The 22,276-nt window shown below is 42.3% G+C and overlaps 2 protein-coding genes across 2 annotated transcripts in view; both read right to left on the bottom strand.

Moving 5' to 3' along the window:
* Window positions 1-22,276, bottom strand: part of LOC127574452 (chymotrypsin-like elastase family member 2A) — a 97,855-nt gene that overhangs the window by 44,885 nt on the left and 30,694 nt on the right. The gene's annotated exons all lie outside the window — the stretch shown is intronic.
* LOC127574699 (tyrosine-protein phosphatase non-receptor type 23-like) lies at window positions 354-21,922 on the bottom strand. The gene is made up of 4 exons (XM_052023983.1): window positions 21,818-21,922; window positions 12,168-12,242; window positions 5,013-5,140; window positions 354-366 (listed from the first exon to the last, which is right to left on the bottom strand). Coding segments are annotated over exons 1-4 (288 nt in total). The 5' UTR covers window positions 21,902-21,922; the 3' UTR covers window positions 354-365.

Raw genomic sequence — 22,276 nt, 5'->3', positions numbered from 1 at the left:
TGATATTAACTCTTGAATACCTTCTGAACTATCTTTTCAAACCACTGGATTTCACCAAACCACACCATCCTATTATGGGCAACAAGGGTAGGAGTATACATTGCAGCCATGCCAGTGTCAACATTTTAAGAATGAGTTTAAGTGAAAATGGAGGGGCAAAGTAAACATCTATTCAGAACTGTAAACATAAAATTACTGCCCAAATTCCCTCCGGTGAAAAGTTGAACAATGGCTACTTACCCAGGTTATAAAGAATGCAGGCCTGCTCATAGCAAATCTCATCAACAGTTACTGCCTTGCCAGAAAAGATCTCAGTCATGTAATTTCAACAAGCAATTTAAGCTGTCACTGCCCATACATATTCCTCTAGAAATATACAAAAACGAAATGAGAGGAGTCAACAGTTAGGGAGGTAGAGTAGCCTTAGAAATTGTGTAGCCACAGAAGTTACACCTGGATGGTACATTGTCTCTTGGTGTCAAATTCATAATGTTACTGATCATCTGCAAAAAGCATCTCGAAAGGAGAGGGGTTAACAAGTAATGGACTATACTGGTACCAACAATTTAGGTAGGAAAAAGGATGAAGTCCTCTGAGAAGAAGTTAAAAAGCTTGACCTCAAAGTTACTCTCAGACATGGGCAGCAATAGTGATCAGTATAAAGAGTGAAAGATAACAGAAATGGGCAACATTAGGGACCCAACACTGAAAGCAGTTTGATAGTGTGACGCTGGAGTTCACCGATGTTGACAAGTAGATGGTGAATATTTTCTACTGTTCAAATGCCTACTTTCTAGGCTATAAGCTACAGAGCCATTCCATAGCTTCTATCAAGTGGAGAGCACATTTAATGCCACATGGACACTTCCAATGACCCAGACAACCATATGTGAAGGAAGTATCCCCCGACACGGCAGCCTTGAACTCTGGATTACAAAGATGGAGTGGCAACTGGACTCACCACGACACATAATGGGACACTGAGAAGTTTGCTGACAACACATTTAGGCCACACCACAGCAAAAGAGTATGAGGCAGAGAGGGAACTGCCGAGCTGACTAGGAAGACTAGCAAATGAGCATGAAACCACTGGAGCATTACAGGTAGTGCAGGACTCCCTAGAGTCCATGTTGCTCACAAACATATTTTCTCTTTTGAGTACTGGTAAAGTCTGTGATCCCTCAGGGGAGTACAGCCAGAATTGGGAGCATGGCAATACAAGTGTCTCTGCTGCACAGGAGGGCAGGAAGAAGAGCAAGAAAGAAACAATGGCAGAGGATTCAATGGTTAGGGAGATAAGAGGAATTGGTGTAGCCATAGAAGTTACTCCAGAATGCTACGTTGCATCTCGGTGCCAAATTCACGATGTTACTAATCATCTGCAAAATATCCTGAAAGGACAGGGTGAACAACAAGAAGTCACGAGACTACATCGGTACCAACAATTTAGGTAGGAAAAAGGATGAGGTCCTCTGGGAAGAAATAAATAAAAACGGACCTCAGACAGTAATTGCAGACTACTCCTAGTGTCACATATTAACAAGTAAAGAAACAGAATTATAGAGAAAATGAATGCTTAGTTGTGGATATGATTCAAGAGGGAGAGCTTTAGATTTCTGAGCCTTTGGGATAGTTTCTGGAGCAGTTGGGACCTTTATGAATCTAAGGATTTACACCTCAGCAGAAGTGGAACCAATATCCCCACTTGTTTGGCGGGGGCAGGGGGTGAGGGAAATACAGTAATCAGAGGACTCTAATCTATAAGCAAACTGAACAAGTCAGAAGTCAGTGATAGTAAAAGTGGAGGACAAACTCATGGAATGTACATGGTGTGGTTTTCTAGATCAACCTGTTGAGGAACCAGAGGCAAAAGGCAATTTTAGCTCTGGTATAATGGGAAATGGTTATTTAATTAGCTTGTCATATTGGGCCCTGTAAGGAGGAATGGAGGCTTGAGGATAGTTTAAACTACCTTGGTAGGGGGATGGGAACCTTAAAGAGAATTTATTAAGGATAGAAAACAAGTGAAAAAAGCAACACACTGGTCCCCACTTAGTACTACCCTGCAGAATACCAATTTGTTATGCCGCTCATTGTCTTGGGAGTACAAATGCTTACTTTGTATGCACTCCTCATAAATTAACGACGACATCTGCATGGCTTGTGCACTGCTATACACAGAACCTGGTGCTCCTGCAGAAATGAAACAGTGGTCACCTCACCACACAGCATTGTGTGGCATAAAGCACACCAACGTGCAGAGGCTTCCTGTGAAGGCTGTTGTTAGTGATGAGGCTGCACAGCACCAAGAAATGGGGCTAAGGGATGCATCTTGCTGGCATAATGATTGCTGGGGACTAGCAGCAGCTCCAAATGTTAATATACTTCCAGAGCTTACAGTCTCTCATCACCTCACACCGGATGTGATAGAAGCTGCAGAACAGCCTCCCTTTGTTTGGCTACACGGCTCTCCCCAGCCCAGAGATGTCTCTATGGTAACAAACTCTAGAGTGATGGTTGGCCATTAAACTTCTTATCATAGATAAGTTTTCACAATGGGGAGAGTTGTGCAACCAACCAGCAAAGAGCAGAAAACAATGATGGGAGTTACTTAGAGGCCACCACAAAACTGTAGTTGTAACTTTGGGCACAACAAAAATCAGGAAATTAGAAAGGCAGGAGATATGGGTAATACACTAATCATGGAGGACTCTCATCTACATGTAAACTGGACAGGTCAAATCAGTGATAATAAAGGTGGAGGACAAACACATGTCACAAACCAGCAACAAAAGAAACACACTGAGCATGATTTAGTGTTAAAAACTATTTTATTAATCACTACTTATGATAATACGTAAAATAAAAGTAAAAATGTTAGTATGTTAGAATTCAAAAATGTTAAACCTCGAACGTTAACCCCAAAACTAAACTCTTCGTGTGTGTGTGTGACAAAGTCCAAAACTCCCAGTTCCTGAATGGTTCTTAAAGTTCAGTTCCGCAAGCCATAAGGTGAAACATGAGCAAGGGCTTCTTCAACAACCACCGTTGTCTGAAGATAAGATGTAGATGTAGAAAAACAGAGAAAGAGTACATACGAAATCCAAATGTTCCACGATGGAACCCAAACGACACTTCAGTGTTTACTCGGTAGTGACTTCCTCACCCCGAAAGCATCCGAACCGTGGTCGTCCACTCACAAATACCTGTTTCCTTCTACAGGTCAGCAACAAAGTGAACTCCACCAGATTACTTCCAACTTCCATACATGGATTTCAGTGGCAAACACAGTTATTGTTTCTCATCCATCGATAGAGACAACAAGCAGGCTGGTGTCTCTCTCCCTTCTCTCTCTCTCTCCTTCTTCTTCTAACTTCTTCAACAACGTCATTACGTCCTTTATCTTCTATTGACGTAAGCACGCCCCACACACACACATACACACACACTCGCTATCTTAAAGGGACTTTCACTGAGTCCGTAACACACATGTAATGTATATGGTGTGGTTTTCTAGATCTATCTATTGAGGAGCTATCTAGGGAAGAGGCAATGTTGGATATGGTATTGTTTATAATGGGAAAGGGTTATTTAATAAGCTTGTTGCATTGGGTGCTACAGAGAAGAATGACCATAATGTGATGAATTTTATATGCAGATTGAAAGTGATTTAATTTAAACTGAAACTAGCATCTCAAATCTAAACAAAGTAATGAGTGGCAAATGGTTGTGATGGATTAGAAAACTATACCAAAACATACAAGTGGGTAGATAATGGTTACATTTAAAGAAACAACAATTTGCAAAATAAAAAATCCCAAGTCACAGAACTCAACAAGAAAAGGAGGTCTGTCCTAGGTTAACAAGGGAAATTAAACAGTATTAAATCAAAAGAAGCTTATAAAGTGACCAGAAATAGTAAGACTTCAGAGTATGACAGGACCAAGAAAATGATAAAGGAAGGGAAGATACAACACAAATAAAATGGCATGAAACATTAAAGAAATGGACATTAAAAAAATAACTTTATAGGTATGTCAAGGGGGAAAGAACAGGACAAATGGGAGAATTTGCAATGGGAATAAGGAAGCGGCAGAGCAATTAAACAAATGCTTGTGTCTGACTACATGGAAGATACAAATAAAAACCTTGCAGAAACACTTGAGGACCAAGAGTCCAGCAAAAACAAGGAACTGAAGGAAATTAGAACCATTAAAAGAAAACTAGAGAAATGAATGAAACTGAGAACCAATAAATCTCAGAGCCAAAGATCCAGAGTTTTGAAAAGAAGATAAGAGATAATAGATGCATTCATTACCATCTTCCAAGATTTTGGAATGGTTCCTACAAATTGCAGGTAACATACTGAAGTATTTAAGAAAAGGAGGGAGAGAAAACAGGGAATCACTGTCCCATTGATTTCACATCAGTAGTAAGGAAAATGTTGTAATCTACAAAAGGAGGTAACAACTGAACACAGAAAATACCAGGATTGAGCAGTCGGCATTAATTTCTGAAAGGAAAATAATGTTTGACTAATTGATTAAAGTTCTTTGAGGGTAATGGCAATAGCATAGATAAGGGGGAAACCAGAGGACGTGGTGTATTTAGACTTTCAGAAGGTTGTCAATACAGTCCCACACAAGCTAAAAGCACATGGAAAATGCTAGTGAGGTATGTCAGGGACAGGTTGCTGGGACCCAGTTATTCACGATCTACATCAAAGATTTGATACAAAACCAGGTGGGATTTTAAGTAGATAGTGGGATGTAAAGCAGCTTCAAAGATAAAAACAAAATGAGTGCGTCAGCAAAAACGTGGCAAATGCAATGCAATGTGATAAAAATGTGAGGTCATTCACTTCGGTGCAGAAGGCAGAAAAGCAGAGGGTAAAATTCTAAGATACTCACTTCCTTATATTATGAAAAGTCTTGAGCATCAGTGGGCAGGTGACAACCCAGTGCTTTCAATAGAAAAGTGAAATCCCAGCAGAAGCAAAATTCTGTTCTTACCATGTAACTGGGACAGCTGCCTCCTCTCCTGACCCCATAGGGATGCGACTCTGCAGATAGTGAAGCTGGCCAAAGTACTTTCTCAGTGTACTGCATCCTTCAAAATCTCTCGTAACATTCACAGCACTCTGCAATGCATTAATAAGTGTTCGTGCTTAACATATGACAAACTTGAACAGATACACAATTTTGCTTTCATGCACCATTTCTTTTATCTCAAGTGTCTCCTAGAAACATCAAGTCTCACTGCACATGAAATATTAAGTTGCAAGTAACCAGGTACATCATGAAGATCAACAGGGGACGGCAATTCCTGATCTAAGCTTTTCTTTCCTCTCAAATGTAAGTCACTTGTATAATATCTCTTATTTTCTCTTCCTTTGGTGTTGACCTGCACCATAACATCTCACAGAGAAAGTTTGATCTTAGAAAAACAGTACTTTCAAATCATTTTTTAAGTTAACTACGAAATGGATGTTGATCAAGATTTACAGATGTTATGCAGACGAAAGCCGATAATGAACTTGACATCAAAAGTTTTCCCAAATGATACACCGTAAACATTAACAAACAATAATTAAAAAAATCACTAAGGTACCTTCAATATAGCATCAAGTTATCTTCCTCTGTCAAATGCAATTAAAAAATTATGGGGAGCTTACTAAGCCTAGACAAAGCCCAAGAAAAATGGTTAAGATTGTAACTGGTATAAACAGCACAGCTGCAATTTAGTTTTGCAGAATTAAGTGCTCTAGCCCCATTTTCATAATACATCCGAATGGAAGTTAAATGCCAGAATTGTAATAGAAGTGTCATTGTTAATCAGACAGGATGAACACCAGTGTGGGGATTGTATTACGTTTACATAACACACTAAACTCCATCAGCTGTGGTATTCCTAGATGAAGTGATAGAGTAAGAGTACCTTTCTATAGAAGAATAACTTTGGACATGTTCTTTTGGCACCATGTACAATCAGACCAGCTCAAATAACTGCTGCAGATACCATCATAATAAGCCAGAAAAGAGACAGCAGAGATGCAAGGTTACATTAAAATACTGCTATGAAAATATGCATGTCAGCAGCAATGATGGTCTTTGTTGCTAAAGAAGGTTCAGACAAAAATATTTCATGTTATTATATTTCTCAATAGCTGATATTTGTGACATTATAAAAAATCCAGCATGTTACTTTGAAAACCAGTCACGATCCCATGCACAAGAATGGATTAGAAGTACTTACCATACAGTTACTGAAAAATAACCACATGTAGTTACATTGATTACAGCATTAAAAGAGATGCAGGATAATTTAAAAATATAGATGGGGAGAAAGAAAAATAGTATTGATTAAAACATAGGATTGCACAAAGCAGCCTCAAGTTGTACTTATCTTGCTGCATCAAAAAACTACCTCAGTTTATGCTAAAATATCTTAATTTCTAGCTCAATCACTAATCCTTTCAAATGCTTCCATTCACGCCATTATTTAAAAGAAATTGGCATGATATCAATATCCATTTAAGCAAAATGCCCACTTCAAAAGAGAATAATGATGTAATAACTCAGTGTCCTGCTGATCTGAAAAAACCCTTTTACGTAGAGCACTGCATTCTGTAACACTGCAGTTAAAAAATGGCAGAAACTTATTTTGACACCATGACTCATGACCTCCAGAGTGGTCGGGCAAGTTCTTAAGCAGGCTTTCTGAGTCAGGATTGACTTTCAAGTGAGCAATGACTGAGTCTTGACAAGCTATGCTGTGCATTCTTAGCTCTCAGCAGGTGGGCCCTGGGGTATTTTGTCCATACATGTCTTTGACAGTCCTGGAGAATCCTGAAAATCGTCATGGTTACCTGCAAATCGCTGGGCTCTTTTCACCCACTATTTGTTCAGTTCACTTTTTTTTTGTTGCACCTCAGCTTTCAATTGTCTGTTTAACAGTTTAACTCTCAAGATATAGTGGAGTTTCCACTCCAAGAATTTAATTAGCTCCTGAATCTTCTCATCAAACCAGTCCTCATGTTTTACCATGGAGAAGTCAAGCAAGTCTTTGCAGATGCTAATTATAGTAAATTTCAGCAATGTCCAGACACTGAAAAAACTACAGCTCCAGTTGGTATGGGGATATGAGGTTTTCTGCAAGGCTCTGAGCAGCTTTAAGATTTCTTTGAGAGGTCTGAGAACTTCCACATTGATTTATTTGCTGCAGGGTCTCTGCTGCCATCATTCTTTTGGGGCTAGGCCAATACAGATAAAACAGAATGAGCAGTGGTTAGTCCATCAGTACTCGTTATGGTGTGGGCCCTTGCCCTAACGAATGACATGACCGAACAGATGCCAGTGCTGGACTGGGCGTGTCATGATCAGGTTACTGAAAAAACAAGATGTTGGTTGCCACAACTGTTGATTCTGACTACATTTCTATGACAAAGGCCTTTGTTACGGACAGTGGAAGTCCCTTTAAGAGAGAGAGTGTGTGTATGTGTGTGTGGGGCGTGCTATTAAGGACGTAATGACGTTGTGGAGGGGGGGGGGGGAGGGGGGGGAGGGGGGGAGGGGGGGAGGGGGGGAGGGGGGGAGGGGGGGAGGGGGGGAGGGGGGGAGGGGGGGAGGGGGGGAGGGGGGGAGGGGGGGAGGGAGGGAGGGGGGGAGGGAGGGAGGGAGGGAGGGAGAGAGGGAGGGAGGGAGAGAGGGAGGGAGAGAGGGAGGGAGGGAGGGAGGGAGAGAGGGAGGGAGAGAGGGAGGGAGAGAGGGAGGGAGAGAGGGAGGGAGAGAGGGAGGGAGAGAGGGAGGGAGAGAGGGAGGGAGAGAGGGAGGGAGAGAGGGAGGGAGAGAGGGAGGGAGAGTTTTTAAACACTGAATCATGCTCAGTGTGTTTCTTTTGTTGCTGGTTCGTGACAAAATTGGGGGCTCATCCAGGATAGTTCCCAAGGTTAACGAGATTCGTCCGGGATCCAATCCAAAGATTAACAAGTGTCATCTGGGATCGTTCCCCAGATTGCCGAGATTCGTTCGGGATTCAATCCAAAGATTGAGGGAGGTCTGATAAATTCTTTCTAATTGGCTTGTGTGTGTGGAAACCAGCAGCAATAGATATTAAGGCATTTTTGGAGTCACCAACCCTACAGGGATTGGAGATGGCGAAAAAGGATGATTTGATAAAGATTGCTACAAAGCTAAACCTTACAGAAGTAAAGCAGTCTATGAGAAAAGCAGTTATTCATAGAATGATAGTTGACTATTATTTGGAGAAGGAAGTGTTTGAGTTGAGTGAGGTAGTTGAGTTTCCTGAGAGTAAACCAGTAATTTCTGATGTGACTTTTCAACCAGTGGAGTTGGAGGATCTGGAGGAGGAAGAATTAGAACAGTTAGAAGAGTTTTCTGGGGGTGAGTCAGAGAGACCTGTTAGACAGGTGCAGATAGCAAAGATGGAGTTAGAACAAACACGACTGAAGGTGGAGTTGGGACAAAAAAAGATAGAGGCTGAACGAGAGCAAAAGAAATTAGAGGCTGAACAAAAGATAACTCAGATGAAGTTAGAGGCTGAACGGGAATGGGAACTAATTCGGTTGAAATTTGAGGCTGAGGCAGAGGAAAGGAAAGCCCAGATGGAAGTGAGGAGGATGGAGCTGGATAGGGAGGAGAAGGAAAAACAGCGGCAGCGTGAGTTAAAAATGAAGCAAAAGAGTTTGGAATCTGATTCTGATGATGGTTTTTCAGCCAGCAGGGAGGTTTGATTAGTCCCTCCTTTTGAGGAAGATCAGGTTGATCAGTATTTCCAACATTTTGAAAAGGTTGCTGTGAGTTCAAACTGGCCAAAGAAAGGATGGACTCTTATGGTACAGAGTGTGATTAAAGGTAAAGCTCAAAAAGCTTATTCTGCTTTGTCTGTTGAGGATGCAGCTGATTATACCAAGGTAAAACAAGCTATATTGAAGGCCTATGAATTGGTACCTGAAGCTTATAGACAAAAATTTAGAGACTTGAGGAAATCTGCAGATCAGACTTATATGGAATTTGCCAATGGAAAGAGAATATGTTTTGAACGATGGTACATGGCTAAAAATGTAGATGGGGATTTTGATAAATTGAAAGAATTGATACTGGTGGAAGACTTTAAAAGATGTGTTCCAGCTGAATTAACAACATATTTAAATGAAAAGGCAGTGGAAACTTTACAAGAAACTGCTAGGTTGGCAGATGATTATGCTTTAACCCATAAATCCAAATGGGGACAACCTAAAACCTTTCAAAAGAGTTACAAGGACAATCCAGGTAAACCGGAGATTAAATTGGGAGGTTATCAAAAAGGGAAGGATGAAAAGAAGCCAGGGCTGGAGAAACCTGTTGAGCGTACTTGTTATTACTGTAAGAAACCTGGCCATGTGATAGCTAATTGTGCCCTTTTGAAGAAAAGGAAGGAAGCTGTGCCCAATGCTTCCTTTCAGGCAATTAAAAATCAAAAAGGTTTAGGAGATGCTGTTAAAGATCAGTCCTTGCAAGAGGTAAAAGCGGAAAAGTTGGAGGAGGTGAGAAAGGAATTCCGTTCTTATGTATCAGAGGGTTTTGTTTCACTGAATGATGGGTCACCCCAGGTGCCAGTGAAAATTCTTAGAGATACTGGGGCTTGCCAATCTCTCTTGCTGGACAGTGTTTTAAATTTTGGTGAAGAAAGTGACACTGGTGAGGTAAATCTAGTGCGAGGCGTTACAGATGACACCATATCTGTCCCTTTACACAGGGTGATTTTAAAGTCAAAGTTCGTAGAAGGACCAGTTGAGATAGGGATAAGACCTAGTTTGCCCGTGGAAGGAGTTTCTTTGTTATTGGGAAATGACCTTGCAGATGGAGAAATGCAGAGGGGAGGGGGGGGGGGGGGGAGAGAGGGGGGGGGGGGAGAGAGGGGGGGGGGGAAGAGAGGGGGGGGGGGAGAGAGGGGGGGGGGGAGAGAGGGGGGGGGGAGAGAGGGGGGGGGGAGAGAGGGGGGGGGAGAGAGAGGGGGGGGGGAGAGAGGGGGGGGGGAGAGAGGGGGGGGGAGAGAGGGGGGGGGGGAGAGAGGGGGGGGGGAGAGAGGGGGGGGGAGAGGGGGGGGGGGGAGAGGGGGGGGGGGGAGAGAGGGGGGGGGGAGAGAGGGGGGGGGGAGAGAGGGGGGGGGGAGAGAGGGGGGGGGGAGAGAGGGGGGGGGGGAGAGAGGGGGGGGGGGAGAGAGGGGGGGGGGAGAGAGGGGGGGGGAGAGAGGGGGGGGGGAGAGAGGGGGGGGGGAGAGAGGGGGGGGGGAGAGAGGGGGGGGGGGAGAGAGGGGGGGGGGAGAGAGGGGGGGGGGAGAGAGGGGGGGGGAGAGAGGGGGGGGGAGAGAGGGGGGGGGAGAGAGGGGGGGGGAGAGAGGGGGGGGGGAGAGAGGGGGGGGGGAGAGAGGGGGGGGGGAGAGAGGGGGGGGGGAGAGAGGGGGGGGGGAGAGAGGGGGGGGGGAGAGAGGGGGGGGGGAGAGAGGGGGGGGGAGAGAGGGGGGGGGAGAGAGGGGGGGGGAGAGAGGGGGGGGAGAGAGGGGGGGGGAGAGAGGGGGGGGGAGAGAGGGGGGGGAGAGAGGGGGGGGGAGAGAGGGGGGGGAGAGAGGGGGGGGGGAGAGGGGGGGGGGAGAGGGGCGGGGGGGAGAGGGGCGGGGGGGAGAGGGGCGGGGGGGAGAGGGGCGGGGGGGAGAGGGGCGGGGGGGAGAGGGGCGGGGGGAGAGGGGCGGGGGGAGAGGGGCGGGGGGAGAGGGGCGGGGGGGAGAGGGGCGGGGGGGAGAGGGGCGGGGGGGAGAGGGGCGGGGGGGAGAGGGGCGGGGGGGAGAGGGGCGGGGGGGAGAGGGGCGGGGGGGAGAGGGGAGAGACACCAGCCTGCTAGTTTTCTCTATCGATGGATGAGAAACAATAACTGTGTCCGCCACTGAAATCCATGTAGGGAAGTTGGAAGTAATCCGGTGAAGTTCACTTTGTTGCTGACCTGTAGAAGGAAACAGGTATTTGTGTGGACAACCACGATTCGGATGCTTTTCGGGGTGAGGAAGTCACTACCGAGTAAACACTGGAGTGTCGTTTGGGTTCCATCGTGGAACATTTGGATTTCGTATGTACTCTCTCTCTGTTTTTCTACATCTACGTCTTATCTTCTGACAACGGTGGTTGTTGAAGAAGCCCTTGCTCATGTTTCACCTTATGGCTTGCGGAACTGAACTTTAAGAACTATTTCAGAACTGGGAGTTTTGGACTTTGCCACACACACGAAGTTTAGTTTTGGGGTTAACGTTCGAGGTTTAACATTTTTGAATTCCAACATACTAACATTTTTACTTTTATTTTATGTATTATCATAAGTAGTGATTAATAAAATAGTTTTTAACACTGAATCCTGCTCAGTGTGTTTCTTTTGTTGCTGGTTCGTGACACCTTGCTCAAGAGGCTGCAAGAAGGGTCAATAACTCTTAAAAGCCAAGGAAGTCGGGTATAGGAGTCACTGGCCACACGTGTACATGCCCATCTCTTCCTCCTGATCAACAAGAAAACAGGCTGTTTAGCCCACCAAAAATGCCAACCACATTTTATTCTCCTCACATTCCTCTAAACTCCTCACAGATTCTACCATACAGCTAGAAGCCAAGAATAATTTAGTGGCCAATTAACCCACGCGTCTTTGGGGTGTGGCAGGAAATCAGAGCATTCAGAAACACACAGCGATAACATGCAAACTGCACATAGATAGCACCAGGTCAGGACTGAACCCACTTCACTGGAACCATGAGACAGCACTGAACTAGCTAGGGAATGCGTTATTCACAAAATGTTAATATTAGAGCAGGAGGATTGGAGAGGGGAATGGGGAGGAAAAGGTGCTGATATTTGCTGGACAATGATGGCTGGTAGCATCATGAAGAACTGGATTAGCTGTAACAATATATTAGGTTGATGCAAAATAAGTTACTAATGTAGTTGAAAATGTGCTGTCCATAACATTGTGTTACTTTAATTACTTTGAAAAGGAAAGCATTTCAAAATAAAACTAGTCACATAGGGTGAAAATAAAAATAAATGCAAAATAAAAATTCTCAGAAAATGTCTCGAATTGAAACAAGGGAGTTTGGTACTAAACAGCTAAAGCCAGTTGTTAAGCACCTACCTGTCTGAGCTGATCAAGTTTCTTCAGTTCCTCACTGTAGTTGTCAGGATTTTCACCATAATGCTTCAAAATGTACTGGAAAAGGTAGGAAAACAAATTCAGGACCACAAAATAATTTTCCACAATATTCGTAATTACAACTCTATGCCACAATTAACAAATAGAAAATCTCTTCATTACTGCTCGATATGATAACTTTCACCTATTTTTGGATTACAAGCAGCTCCCAGGTTATGAAAGGGTTCCATTCCTGAGAACTGATGGTAAACCTAATTTTTCATAAGTCAGAAATAAACAAAAACAATGTGGGAGAGGATCACAGAAACAGCCGTGACAGGAGGGTGAGCAGGCACGGGAAGAGCAGCTACCAGCTGGCCTCACTGACCGAGTCTGCTCAGCTGCGCTTGACCCAGTGCCCGATTCTTGCAGCTCAGAGGGTGGGGAGAGAAGGCTCACGGAAATGCCCCATTCCCACCCAGCAGAAGATGCCTGCAGCCCCACAGAAGCCAGCAAAACCATCTCCATCCATCCTGCTGGTCTCTCAAAAGCTGGGGAAATATCCTGCACAACCCTGATAAAGACCGCCTGCAACCCCTCAGCAGCCAGCAAATCCATCCCCATACAGACCTCCAGACAGCTAGCTTATTCCCGCCAAAAATATTGCCTCTGCCTCAGCAGCACACAGCTGCAGCCAGGCTCCGACCACACCGGCTAAGTCCAAATCACTTGCTTCGCCTCACACTCACCTGTGAAGCGCCACTTTAAAGTTAGGAAGCTTAACTAGTTTCAAAAATTGTTTAAAAATTCATTAGAAAATGTTTGTAAACTTAAAAATATATATCAGGCACTCATTACCCAGGAAGGGCTTGTATGTTTAATCAGCCAATCATTTCTTGCACACATTATAAATTATGCAGCTCGCCTTTAAATGTGATTGCAGTTATCAAAGATTGAACAGCTACTTTCCCAAAGTTTCATGAGTCTTTCACTCCACATGCCCATTCTTCAGTTTAGAGATTGAACATCTATTGCTCTGTAACTCAATCTGCCAGGCACAAGGTAGGAATGTAAACAAGAATAGTGATAGGGCTGTGGTGATGCCTCATTCTGCCAAAATCAAACCCACTAAGAATTAGTCACACAGATATCCTTAAGCACTTTCTGCCTGGTAATTAATTTGTTCCAACTGATAACATTATCCTATACTGCTATTTTATTCATGGTCAAAAGATGCCAAGAACAAGATTGTAGAAAATTTAAGATATAGAAAGCCATTCAGCCAATCATGTTTGAGTTGATAGAACAGCTGTAGATTAGCTTTCTTCTAATTCCACCTTTCAGCATTTGGTATACAGCACTGCAGATTAAGGACAGTTCTTCAGGTACATACCTAAGTACTTGTTGAATGGCTTATCTCTACTGTTCTTTCTGACAGTGAATCCAATGATTCCTGCCACCCTCAGGATAAAAACTCTCATCACCCCTCCAATTTTTCTAATTGCTTTAAATCAATGTACTCTGGTCTTTGTCATCTCTGCTAAGGGAAACATCCATTTTATTCACTCTGTTTAGGGCCCTAATGCAAACACACTTTCCTCATATCTGCAATATTCCAATTCTTACAACATCATTATGAACCATCTCCAATGCAATCACATTTCCCATCATGTGATGATCAGAAGCCAATGCAATAAACTGTGATCAAACTGGTATTATTTACAGTTCTAGCAAAGTCTTTTTGATCTCTTTAGGGAGTAAAGGAAAACATCCTACCTATGTTTTATTCAGTTTATTAACCTGCCCTACAGCCCTTAAACATGTACGGACATATCCTTTGTTCCACCACCCCACAGTATATTCCCTCACCTTATTGCACCAAATTATCCATCCTTATTACCTCAAAATATTCAAAAGTTGATTAGACATGAACTTCCCTAACAAATCTACTCTGACTACCTGTGATTAATCTGTGCCTTTCTAAAAATGAAGGTTTATACTTTCCATAAGTATTAATCCTTATAATTTGCCACAGAGTTAAATTGGCTGATAGTTATTTTGTTCATCCCCTCCTCCCTTTTCAAACAGTGGATTTGCAGACTTCCAAACCTCTGGCATCACATCTTCCCCTAAACTGGAACTTCAATACTCTATACTGCCTCACCACATACCCTTAAAAAGCAAGGTCTCACATTCCCAAATTCCTATCCTCATGCAGATACAACAATGAATTTTGCCACACTTCAAACAGTTACAACATTAAACTAAAAGAAAAGTGCGTGAATATTGGAAATCTGCAAAGAAAGTTGCTGGCACAACCAGGCCAGGCGTCATTAAAAAGAAAAACAATAATGATTTCATTTTCACACAAGCTATCTTGTATTTCTCCCAATCACATGCTGAAATCACGTGTTTCTTGGACTGTGTTTTAATTTGTAGTCTGTTTTTGAGTCAATGTATCTTAGCCAATGTAACTTGACTGGGAAAGTAATCCTGTGTCCCCAACTATTCTTGAAGATATTGAATATTTGATTCCTAATCTGGTCAATACTTTAGATAACCTAATTAATGTTATCTATACTCATTTGTTAATCTTACCAAGCACCATAAGTATTCATAACAATCTTGACTCATCATGGCATTAGCATTTAAATATGAACCACAAAGGACAAATGTCACAGGTACAAATTGATCTGTAATGTCAGGAAATATTTAGATTATTTGTCCATTAGACCTGCAGTCAGTTCCTTCTTGTATCTCACTGCTCCTCATTCAACTTTAGAGGTAGAAAAAGGAAATGTTGGAAATGGTCAGTAAGACAGGCAGCTGTGTCTAGAAAAAGAGATTTAGTGTTTCAGGTCAATGACCTTTCACCACAACCACAGAAACATCAAACCAAAATGTTAACTTTGTTTCTCTGTCAATGGATGCTGCCAGGTCTGCTGGGCATTTGTAACATTCTGTCTATATCTGTAGTTCCTTTTGCTTTTCAGTGACAGAGACTCAAACTCTGAAACTCAAAAGCAAAATAATTCAGCTTGTGACCTATCAGTTATTTGAAAATTAGAAACAAATCATGCTTCAATAAACAAGGATGTGTATTTGAAGAGAAAAAAAAACTTAGGGTGTATAAACATATATGATTATTAGTAAGTAGATAATTTACCAGTCTGCCTTGGATTCATTGGGCTTTAACTATTTTGATCAACCTGCCACGTGGAACCTTGTCAGAAACCTTGCTAAAATAGTTGTGCATTACATCAAACACATGACAAACCTGCCTTATAGATGGAGGGTAGCCTGCTTGCTACTTTTCAATAATTCCAAAGTCTGGATTTTTACCAAAGAATTTGGAGATGGGAAAGCACCTATTTTTCCTCAATCTCAAAATGACAACTTTGGGGAAGGGCAACATAGCGGTTGATCTCAGCAGAAGTATCCGTGCTTCTGGAGGTGGCTGAAGGATGGATTCTTTCACCCTATGGGAAAAAAAAATGTGAAAAGGATGCATTGGACCAATGTGGATTCTGTATTAGCCAAATCTTAAGACAGTGCAAGAAACAAAATAACAATGGTACAGTTGGAATGCTGAACTGTTCTTTTATAATAAACTTACTGAAGTGATCAAACATATTAATAGAATAACAAAAAAAAGAGCCAACACAAAGAAACTGGATAGGCTAGAGCTCAGAAGATGTCTCAGAGGGCACATTAAGAACTATTTAGAGGACAGAATCTACAGGTCAGCCTTTTAAAATATGCTGAGGCAGCAGGTTAAATCAGCCCTCTAAATATGAGATCAAGGCAGATGCAGTAAAGTTATTATTTTTACGAAGAGATTTATCAACCGCTGGAATGACTGATTGCTCGGGTCAGTTGACACAAAAGAGGCCAATTAAATGAACTGCATGTGGCACATATTATCCTCAATGACAGTGGAACACAGCCTGTGAATGCAAGACAGTTGATGCATATGTAACCACTTAAACATTCAATTTTCCACCTTTTGCACATTTTAGTTCTGTGTATCATGTACAAGATTCTTGCTACATCCTGCAAAGCCCTCTCTAACAAAACCCTCAAACTGTATTTCCTGGAAGGACAAAAGCAGCAGGTGTATGGTTACAAACACCGCCCTCAAATTTCAGTTCAGATCCCATATGATCCTACCAAGGATATACATTTCTTCATCTTTGCTCGGTTGAAATTCTGGAACTCTAAACACATTAACACGATAGGAGCACCTTCACTATACTCCCACTTTTAGTGCAGACATATGCTGAATTTCTTCAGCTGTTCAAAGCAGTAACTTATTCCTTTTAAGGGCAACTAGGTACAACTAATAAATAAGCATCTTATGCCCCACATAATATGCCCAATATCCAGAGAACATCTTTTACTTAAAAATGGCCTGGCCTTTCATGAAAATTCAAACATTTGTAATAAAAGTCTAATTGACATAATGAATAATGGAGCTAAACTAAGACAGTTTTAAAAAATCTAAAAAAACAAAGGATGCTGAAAATCCTGTAAAGAAAAACAAGCAGCACAGGCAACATCTGTTCAAAAAGAAACAAGTATATTCTGCCTACTGATGAAAACTCAACATCTGAAACACTATTGCATTTTCCACAGACTCTACCTGAACTGATTGTTTCCAGCAGCTTGGTGTAATTAAAAGAAATAAATATTTTGCAGTATAGATCTGAAACCATCTGTGCTAGCTTTGTGCTCCCTGGAGGTAATATGCTCATATCCTTGTATTTTAAGAGTTGGCTGCAGAGATAAGAGATGCATCTCTTGGTGATCACCTTCCAAATTTCCCTAGATTCTGCAACTGAGTGGAAAAACAAATTAAGCGGCCAGCAAAAAAAAGACTATAAACTGGTTTGCCTGACATGTAATTGAAAAGTGGAAAACTGCAGATGCTGCAAATCGGAAATAATAACATAAGATGCTGGAAATACTCAGCAGGTCAGGCAGCATCTGTGGAAAGAGAAACAAAGTTAGCATTTCAGATCGATGACCTTACAGCAGCATTATTGATTAGATGCTCAAACTCAATAAGGATTTATTTTCTATGGGAGTCATTGAACAGACTTGTAATTCAGATTACAAGACAAGTACAAAAACTATCATGGCAGCTGGGAAATTTAAACCAAGTTACACTGGTACCTCGCTTAACAGACGGGATGCATTCCCAAGAAAGAGCATGCTAATGGAATCAGTGCTAAAACTGTAGGTGCGTCACTGATAGCGTGGCTGTGTCAGGAACTTTACAAATCCAGCAATGATTCTCCACAGCCCAGTGTGGAGAGGCTGTCCACAAGGGCTGGAACGGGTGGGCTGGGGTGAGCACTGCAGTCACGCTGAAATGCGAGGTCCAGGGCTGCAGCCTCACCAACTCAAGTGAGTGTGGGCCACATTGAGTACTGGCAGAACCTGTTTCATGCGTTGACAGACTGCCCAGATCCTGTGGTCTCTCTCTCATCACCTTCTGTTGGAAGCTGCTTGTCTCCACCACTCTTTGTTTCACTGCACAACTATCCAGAGCCCAGAGATTTCCCCATGGTAACAAGCTCAATCACCAATATATAGGAATGCAAAATGAGTTTGCAATCGCATCTGCCTTTGGTAATCTTTCAACCCCCTGCCTTATGAAGAATCTATCCAACTCTGCCTTAAGAATATTCAAATACTGCTTCTGCCACCATTTGAGGAAAAGAGTTTCAAAGACCCAGGAGCCTCCATCTTAAGTGGGCAACCTCCTACTTTTAATCTGTGACTCCCATTTCTAGATTCTCCTACAGAAGTAAACATTCTTTTTACATCCACTGAACCAAGATTCCTCCAGAGCTCAGAAGAATGACAAGTCACTACATTGAAAAATAGAAAACTCTTACAGAACTTGACAGAGAATGTATCAGTGTTTCCCGAAGACTCACGTGTCAAGAACCAGGACTTACAGTCTCAAAATAAGGGATCGGCCATTAAGATAAGATATCTTTATTAGTCACATGTACATCGAAACACACAGTGAAATGCATCATTTGCGTAGAGTGTTCTGGGGGCAGCCCGCAAGTGTCACCACGCTTCCGGCGCCAACATAGCATGCCCACAACTTCCTAACCTGTACGTCTTTGGAATGTGGAAGGAAACCAGAGCACACGGAGGAAACCCACGCAGACACGGAGAGAACGTACAAACTCCTTACAGACAGTGGCCGGAATTGAACCCAATCCGCTGGCACTGTAATAGCATTACGATAACCGCTACACTATCATGCCTGAGCATTGAGATGTGAAGATATTTCTTCACCCAAGGGGTAGAGAAGCTTTGGAATTCTCTGTCCAAGAGGGCCGTGGAGGCTGAATCACTACATACCTTCATGACAGAGATAGATATATTTTTGGATTTTAAGCAAATCAAGGTATGGAGTCAGTATACAAATGTGCCACTGAGATAAAAGATAAACTACGATCTCATTAAATGTTGTAAGTTCTATGGGTATACACCTGCTTGTCTGCTCTTATGTTTTCAATTTCTTGCCTGTTTCCCCCCACCCTTCACTCCCCGACAGATTAAAGATATGGTGACACAAGAGACTGCAGATGCTGGAATCTGAAGTAACAAACAAGATGCTGGAGGAACTCAGCGGGCCAGGCAGCACCTGTGGGGCAAGATGGATAGTCAATGTTTCAGATCAAGACCCTCGATCCAAAACGTCAATTATCCATTTCCCTCCTCAGATGCTGCCTGACCCATTGAGTTCCTCCAGCATCTTGTTTGTTGCTCCAACATCCACAGGTTCCTGGGACAAAGAATTTCTGAGTCACAGCTCTCAGTGAATAAAAATTTTCTTCATCTCTCTTAAAAGGAAGATTTTTCATTTTGAAACAATATTCCCCATTTCTAAATTTTACCATGAGGGGAAGATCTTCCTGGCATTTAAAGAGGTGGCAGTACCGTGCGATGCCAGCAGGAAGAATTCATCTTGGAGGTCATCCAGACCCCCATGGAAGTCTCATGGTACAATTTCAAACACAGGCAAAGAAATTGCCTCCCGATTATCACTTACCATCCTCCCTCAGCTGATTAGTAGGTAGTCCTCAATGTTGATCAATACACAGTGGTACAAGGGGTTTAATGTAACTAGGGTGGGTGCTTTCAAAAGTATATTTCACCACTGTCTATATGGTTTATCCTTCACTCCATTACTAAGTCAGGGGACTAACTTTGGTTCAATGAATGCACAAGGGAAAGCTGCAAGTAGCACCAAACATGCCTAAAATTAAGATTCCAACAACAATGCAACATAGCTATAGATATTCTAAGCAGTGAAAGCAGCATGCAAAAAATGGCCTAGCAATTGCACAACAAATAAATTAGATCAAAGTTTGGTGGTCCTGATACATTTTATCCTAAATAGTGGTGAACAATTACGCAGCCTGTGGAAGAAGGCAACTCCAAAATATCACCATCCTCAATGATGCCAGGACCTATAATGAGAAACTCAAAGACAAGTTTGAAGGATTTAGACCACCAAGAGGATGCCCATTTTGGCTTCTTCCTGAGAATCAACTATTACAAAAGCCAGTATTCAGTGAGTAATTGGCTGAAGATTGGATATAGCAGAGGCCATAGGACCAACAAACATCCTGGCTATAATTCTGATGACTTCCACTCTGGCCAAGCTGCTCCAACTTAGTCAGACAATAATATTTTCCTGACAACATGAAAAATTGTCAATGTATATCTTTCACAAAAAGAATGATACAGTAAGTTCATTCTGATCAATTATCACCCAGTCTATTCTCAGTCAAGACAAAAGTGATGGAAGATGTTGCCAACAAAGCACTTATTTGCTAACCTGTTTACCAATGCTCAGTTTGAGTTTTGCCAGAAGCACCTAGCTGCAGACCGTAAAGAAAACTTGTTCCAAACATGGACCAATGAGCTGGATAACAGAAGTAAAGAGAAAGTGGCTGCCTTTGACCAAGGGTAGTCTCAAGTAGCCCTGGTGAAACTGAAGTCAACAAACATCAGAAGGGAAAGACTACTGATTCAAGTTATAACCTGCAAAAAGGAAAATTGCTGTGGTAGGTGATCATCTGAACCCCAGATCATTGCTGCCAAACTTACTCAGGTTCAGATCTCAGTCTCAACCATCAACTGTTGCTTTATCAATAAATTCCCCTGCATCAAACATTCAATTACATTCATAACTTCTCACAAAATGGTGAAACAGTCCCCACCTTCATGTAGCAAAACCTAGACAATATTCAGGCTTAGGCTGGTAGTCACAAGATTCATGCCCCACTAGTACCTGGCAATGGCTTACCCCAAGGAGAGAGCCAACCATCTAAGATTGCATTCAATGGCAGTACCATCTCCGAGTCCCCAGCATCAACATCTTAAATGTCATTACTGACTGGAAACTCAACTGGACCAGCTACGTAAATACTCAGGCTACAAGTGACAGAGGTGGTAACTTAGCACCCAACACCCCCAAATCATTTTCATAAGCCACAGGTCTGGAGTGCGATGGAATACTCTCCAATTACCTGGAGTACAGCCCAGCTGGACAGCTTACAGCATCCAGAACAAAGCAGCCTACTTGACTGACACTTCACCCATCACTAATATGCCATGTGTTAAATGCATTTCCAGTAATAAAACTGGGGCAAAGGGGCTGCAGGGAAGAGATACAGTAAAGAAAGTCCCAAGACAATGTCCAATGTACAAGCTTAAAACTGACAATGAAACATTCCACGTAGACTCAAGTTCAATATTTAGCAAACTAGAAAAGATATGTCATTTAAATTTTGTCCTTTAATAAAATTTACATTCAAAATTTCTCAAATCTCTTAGAAATGCAAGAAGCAATCTCATAATATCATCCTGGACAATATCTAATATATTATAAACCCTCATTTAGCAGTCTTTACTACCATTTTGTTTAAATTAATGGTTGTAACTACTACATAGCAGTTCCATTATCTCCAAAAGGATGGAAATAAGGTTTACCTTTGAGATATATCAGACCTCAATTCTGATCAAGATCTAATCTATCTTTTCAGATTCTTATAAATCCATTCTGAAATCCAACATTTTCTAAAATTTCAACCACTCGTCTAATTTCTCAAAATAAAAAGTATGACTCAACAACAAAATCCAGCAAGTTATAACAAATTTAATCCCAATTCAAAAACAAAGGATTTGACAAAGAGAGAAATCATACAAGACAAACCTATTGCAAGAACATTAAACTAATTGAAAAACCTATTTTCCAAAATTTAACTAGAAGCTATTAAATGTACAATTAGAATAAACGAAATTATACACATAAAAGTATTATGTAAATTATTTTGTTAAGATTGCTTAAGTGATCCATAAAACGAGGAAATAATACAATTTAACAAAATCAAGAGCTTGCAGCGAAAGGGAGCAAACGAGACTCAGGAACAGCAGAGTCAGATTCAGGAGCCACTGGGATTCAGCAGGAAGATCCCGAGGCCCGAGTGTCACCAGCCTCCTCCCACCCGGCGCAGCCTGACCCGGATCCCCGGCATTATTAGTGCTCGAAATACTTTTACTCAGAGGAACACTGCTGGGTACACACTCTGCTATTCTCATCCTTTCTTGTTATTTACCTGTTTGACGGCAGCGGCAAAGGAAAACTCCCCAGCTTCCTTCAAGTCGAGCCAGATCATCGGCATCCGAGGCACGGCCTCCATGTTCAAAGGATAGAAAACAGCGACCAACCGGAAGTCAAGTGCTCAGCAACGGAAATTAGTAAGGTACCGAGCATTCTGGGACTTGTAGTTTATGCTTATTTCAGCGGCATGAGTTGCCTGCCCAGTTACTTGTGGACACTTTTGCCAACGTCCTGTACTGCCGTCTCCTTGCCATGGCTGTGGATTTTTGTTGTGCAAGAAATGGGAAAGATAATTGCCACTATAATAAATCCTAAAATGGTCATTAACTTAAATATTAGAATCAAATAGGCAGTTGATAGAAAAGAGAATGTTGGACAATAATATTGATATGGTTATGCAGTTGTTGAGTTAGTAGGCTAGTATCACATGTTTGGGGTATTGATCCAGTGCGAT

Source organism: Pristis pectinata, chromosome 9 (genome assembly GCF_009764475.1).
Source record: "Pristis pectinata isolate sPriPec2 chromosome 9, sPriPec2.1.pri, whole genome shotgun sequence".
NCBI classification, from domain to species: Eukaryota; Metazoa; Chordata; class Chondrichthyes; order Rhinopristiformes; family Pristidae; genus Pristis; species Pristis pectinata.
This window is presented reverse-complemented; position numbering and strand designations above follow the sequence as displayed.

Bases quoted from the DNA above. Each gene is read 5' to 3' on its own strand.
- LOC127574699 (XM_052023983.1), bottom strand. From the start codon at position 21,901: ATGGAGGCCGTGCCTCGGATGCCGATGATCTGGCTCGACTTGAAGGAA. The intron at 12,243-21,817 runs GTAAATAACAAG...TACCTTTTCCAG, and splicing joins TTGCCGCTGCCGTCAAACAG to TACATTTTGAAGCATTATGG. The intron at 5,141-12,167 runs GTAGGTGCTTAA...AATGCATTGCAG, and splicing joins AACTTGATCAGCTCAGACAG to AGTGCTGTGAATGTTACGAG.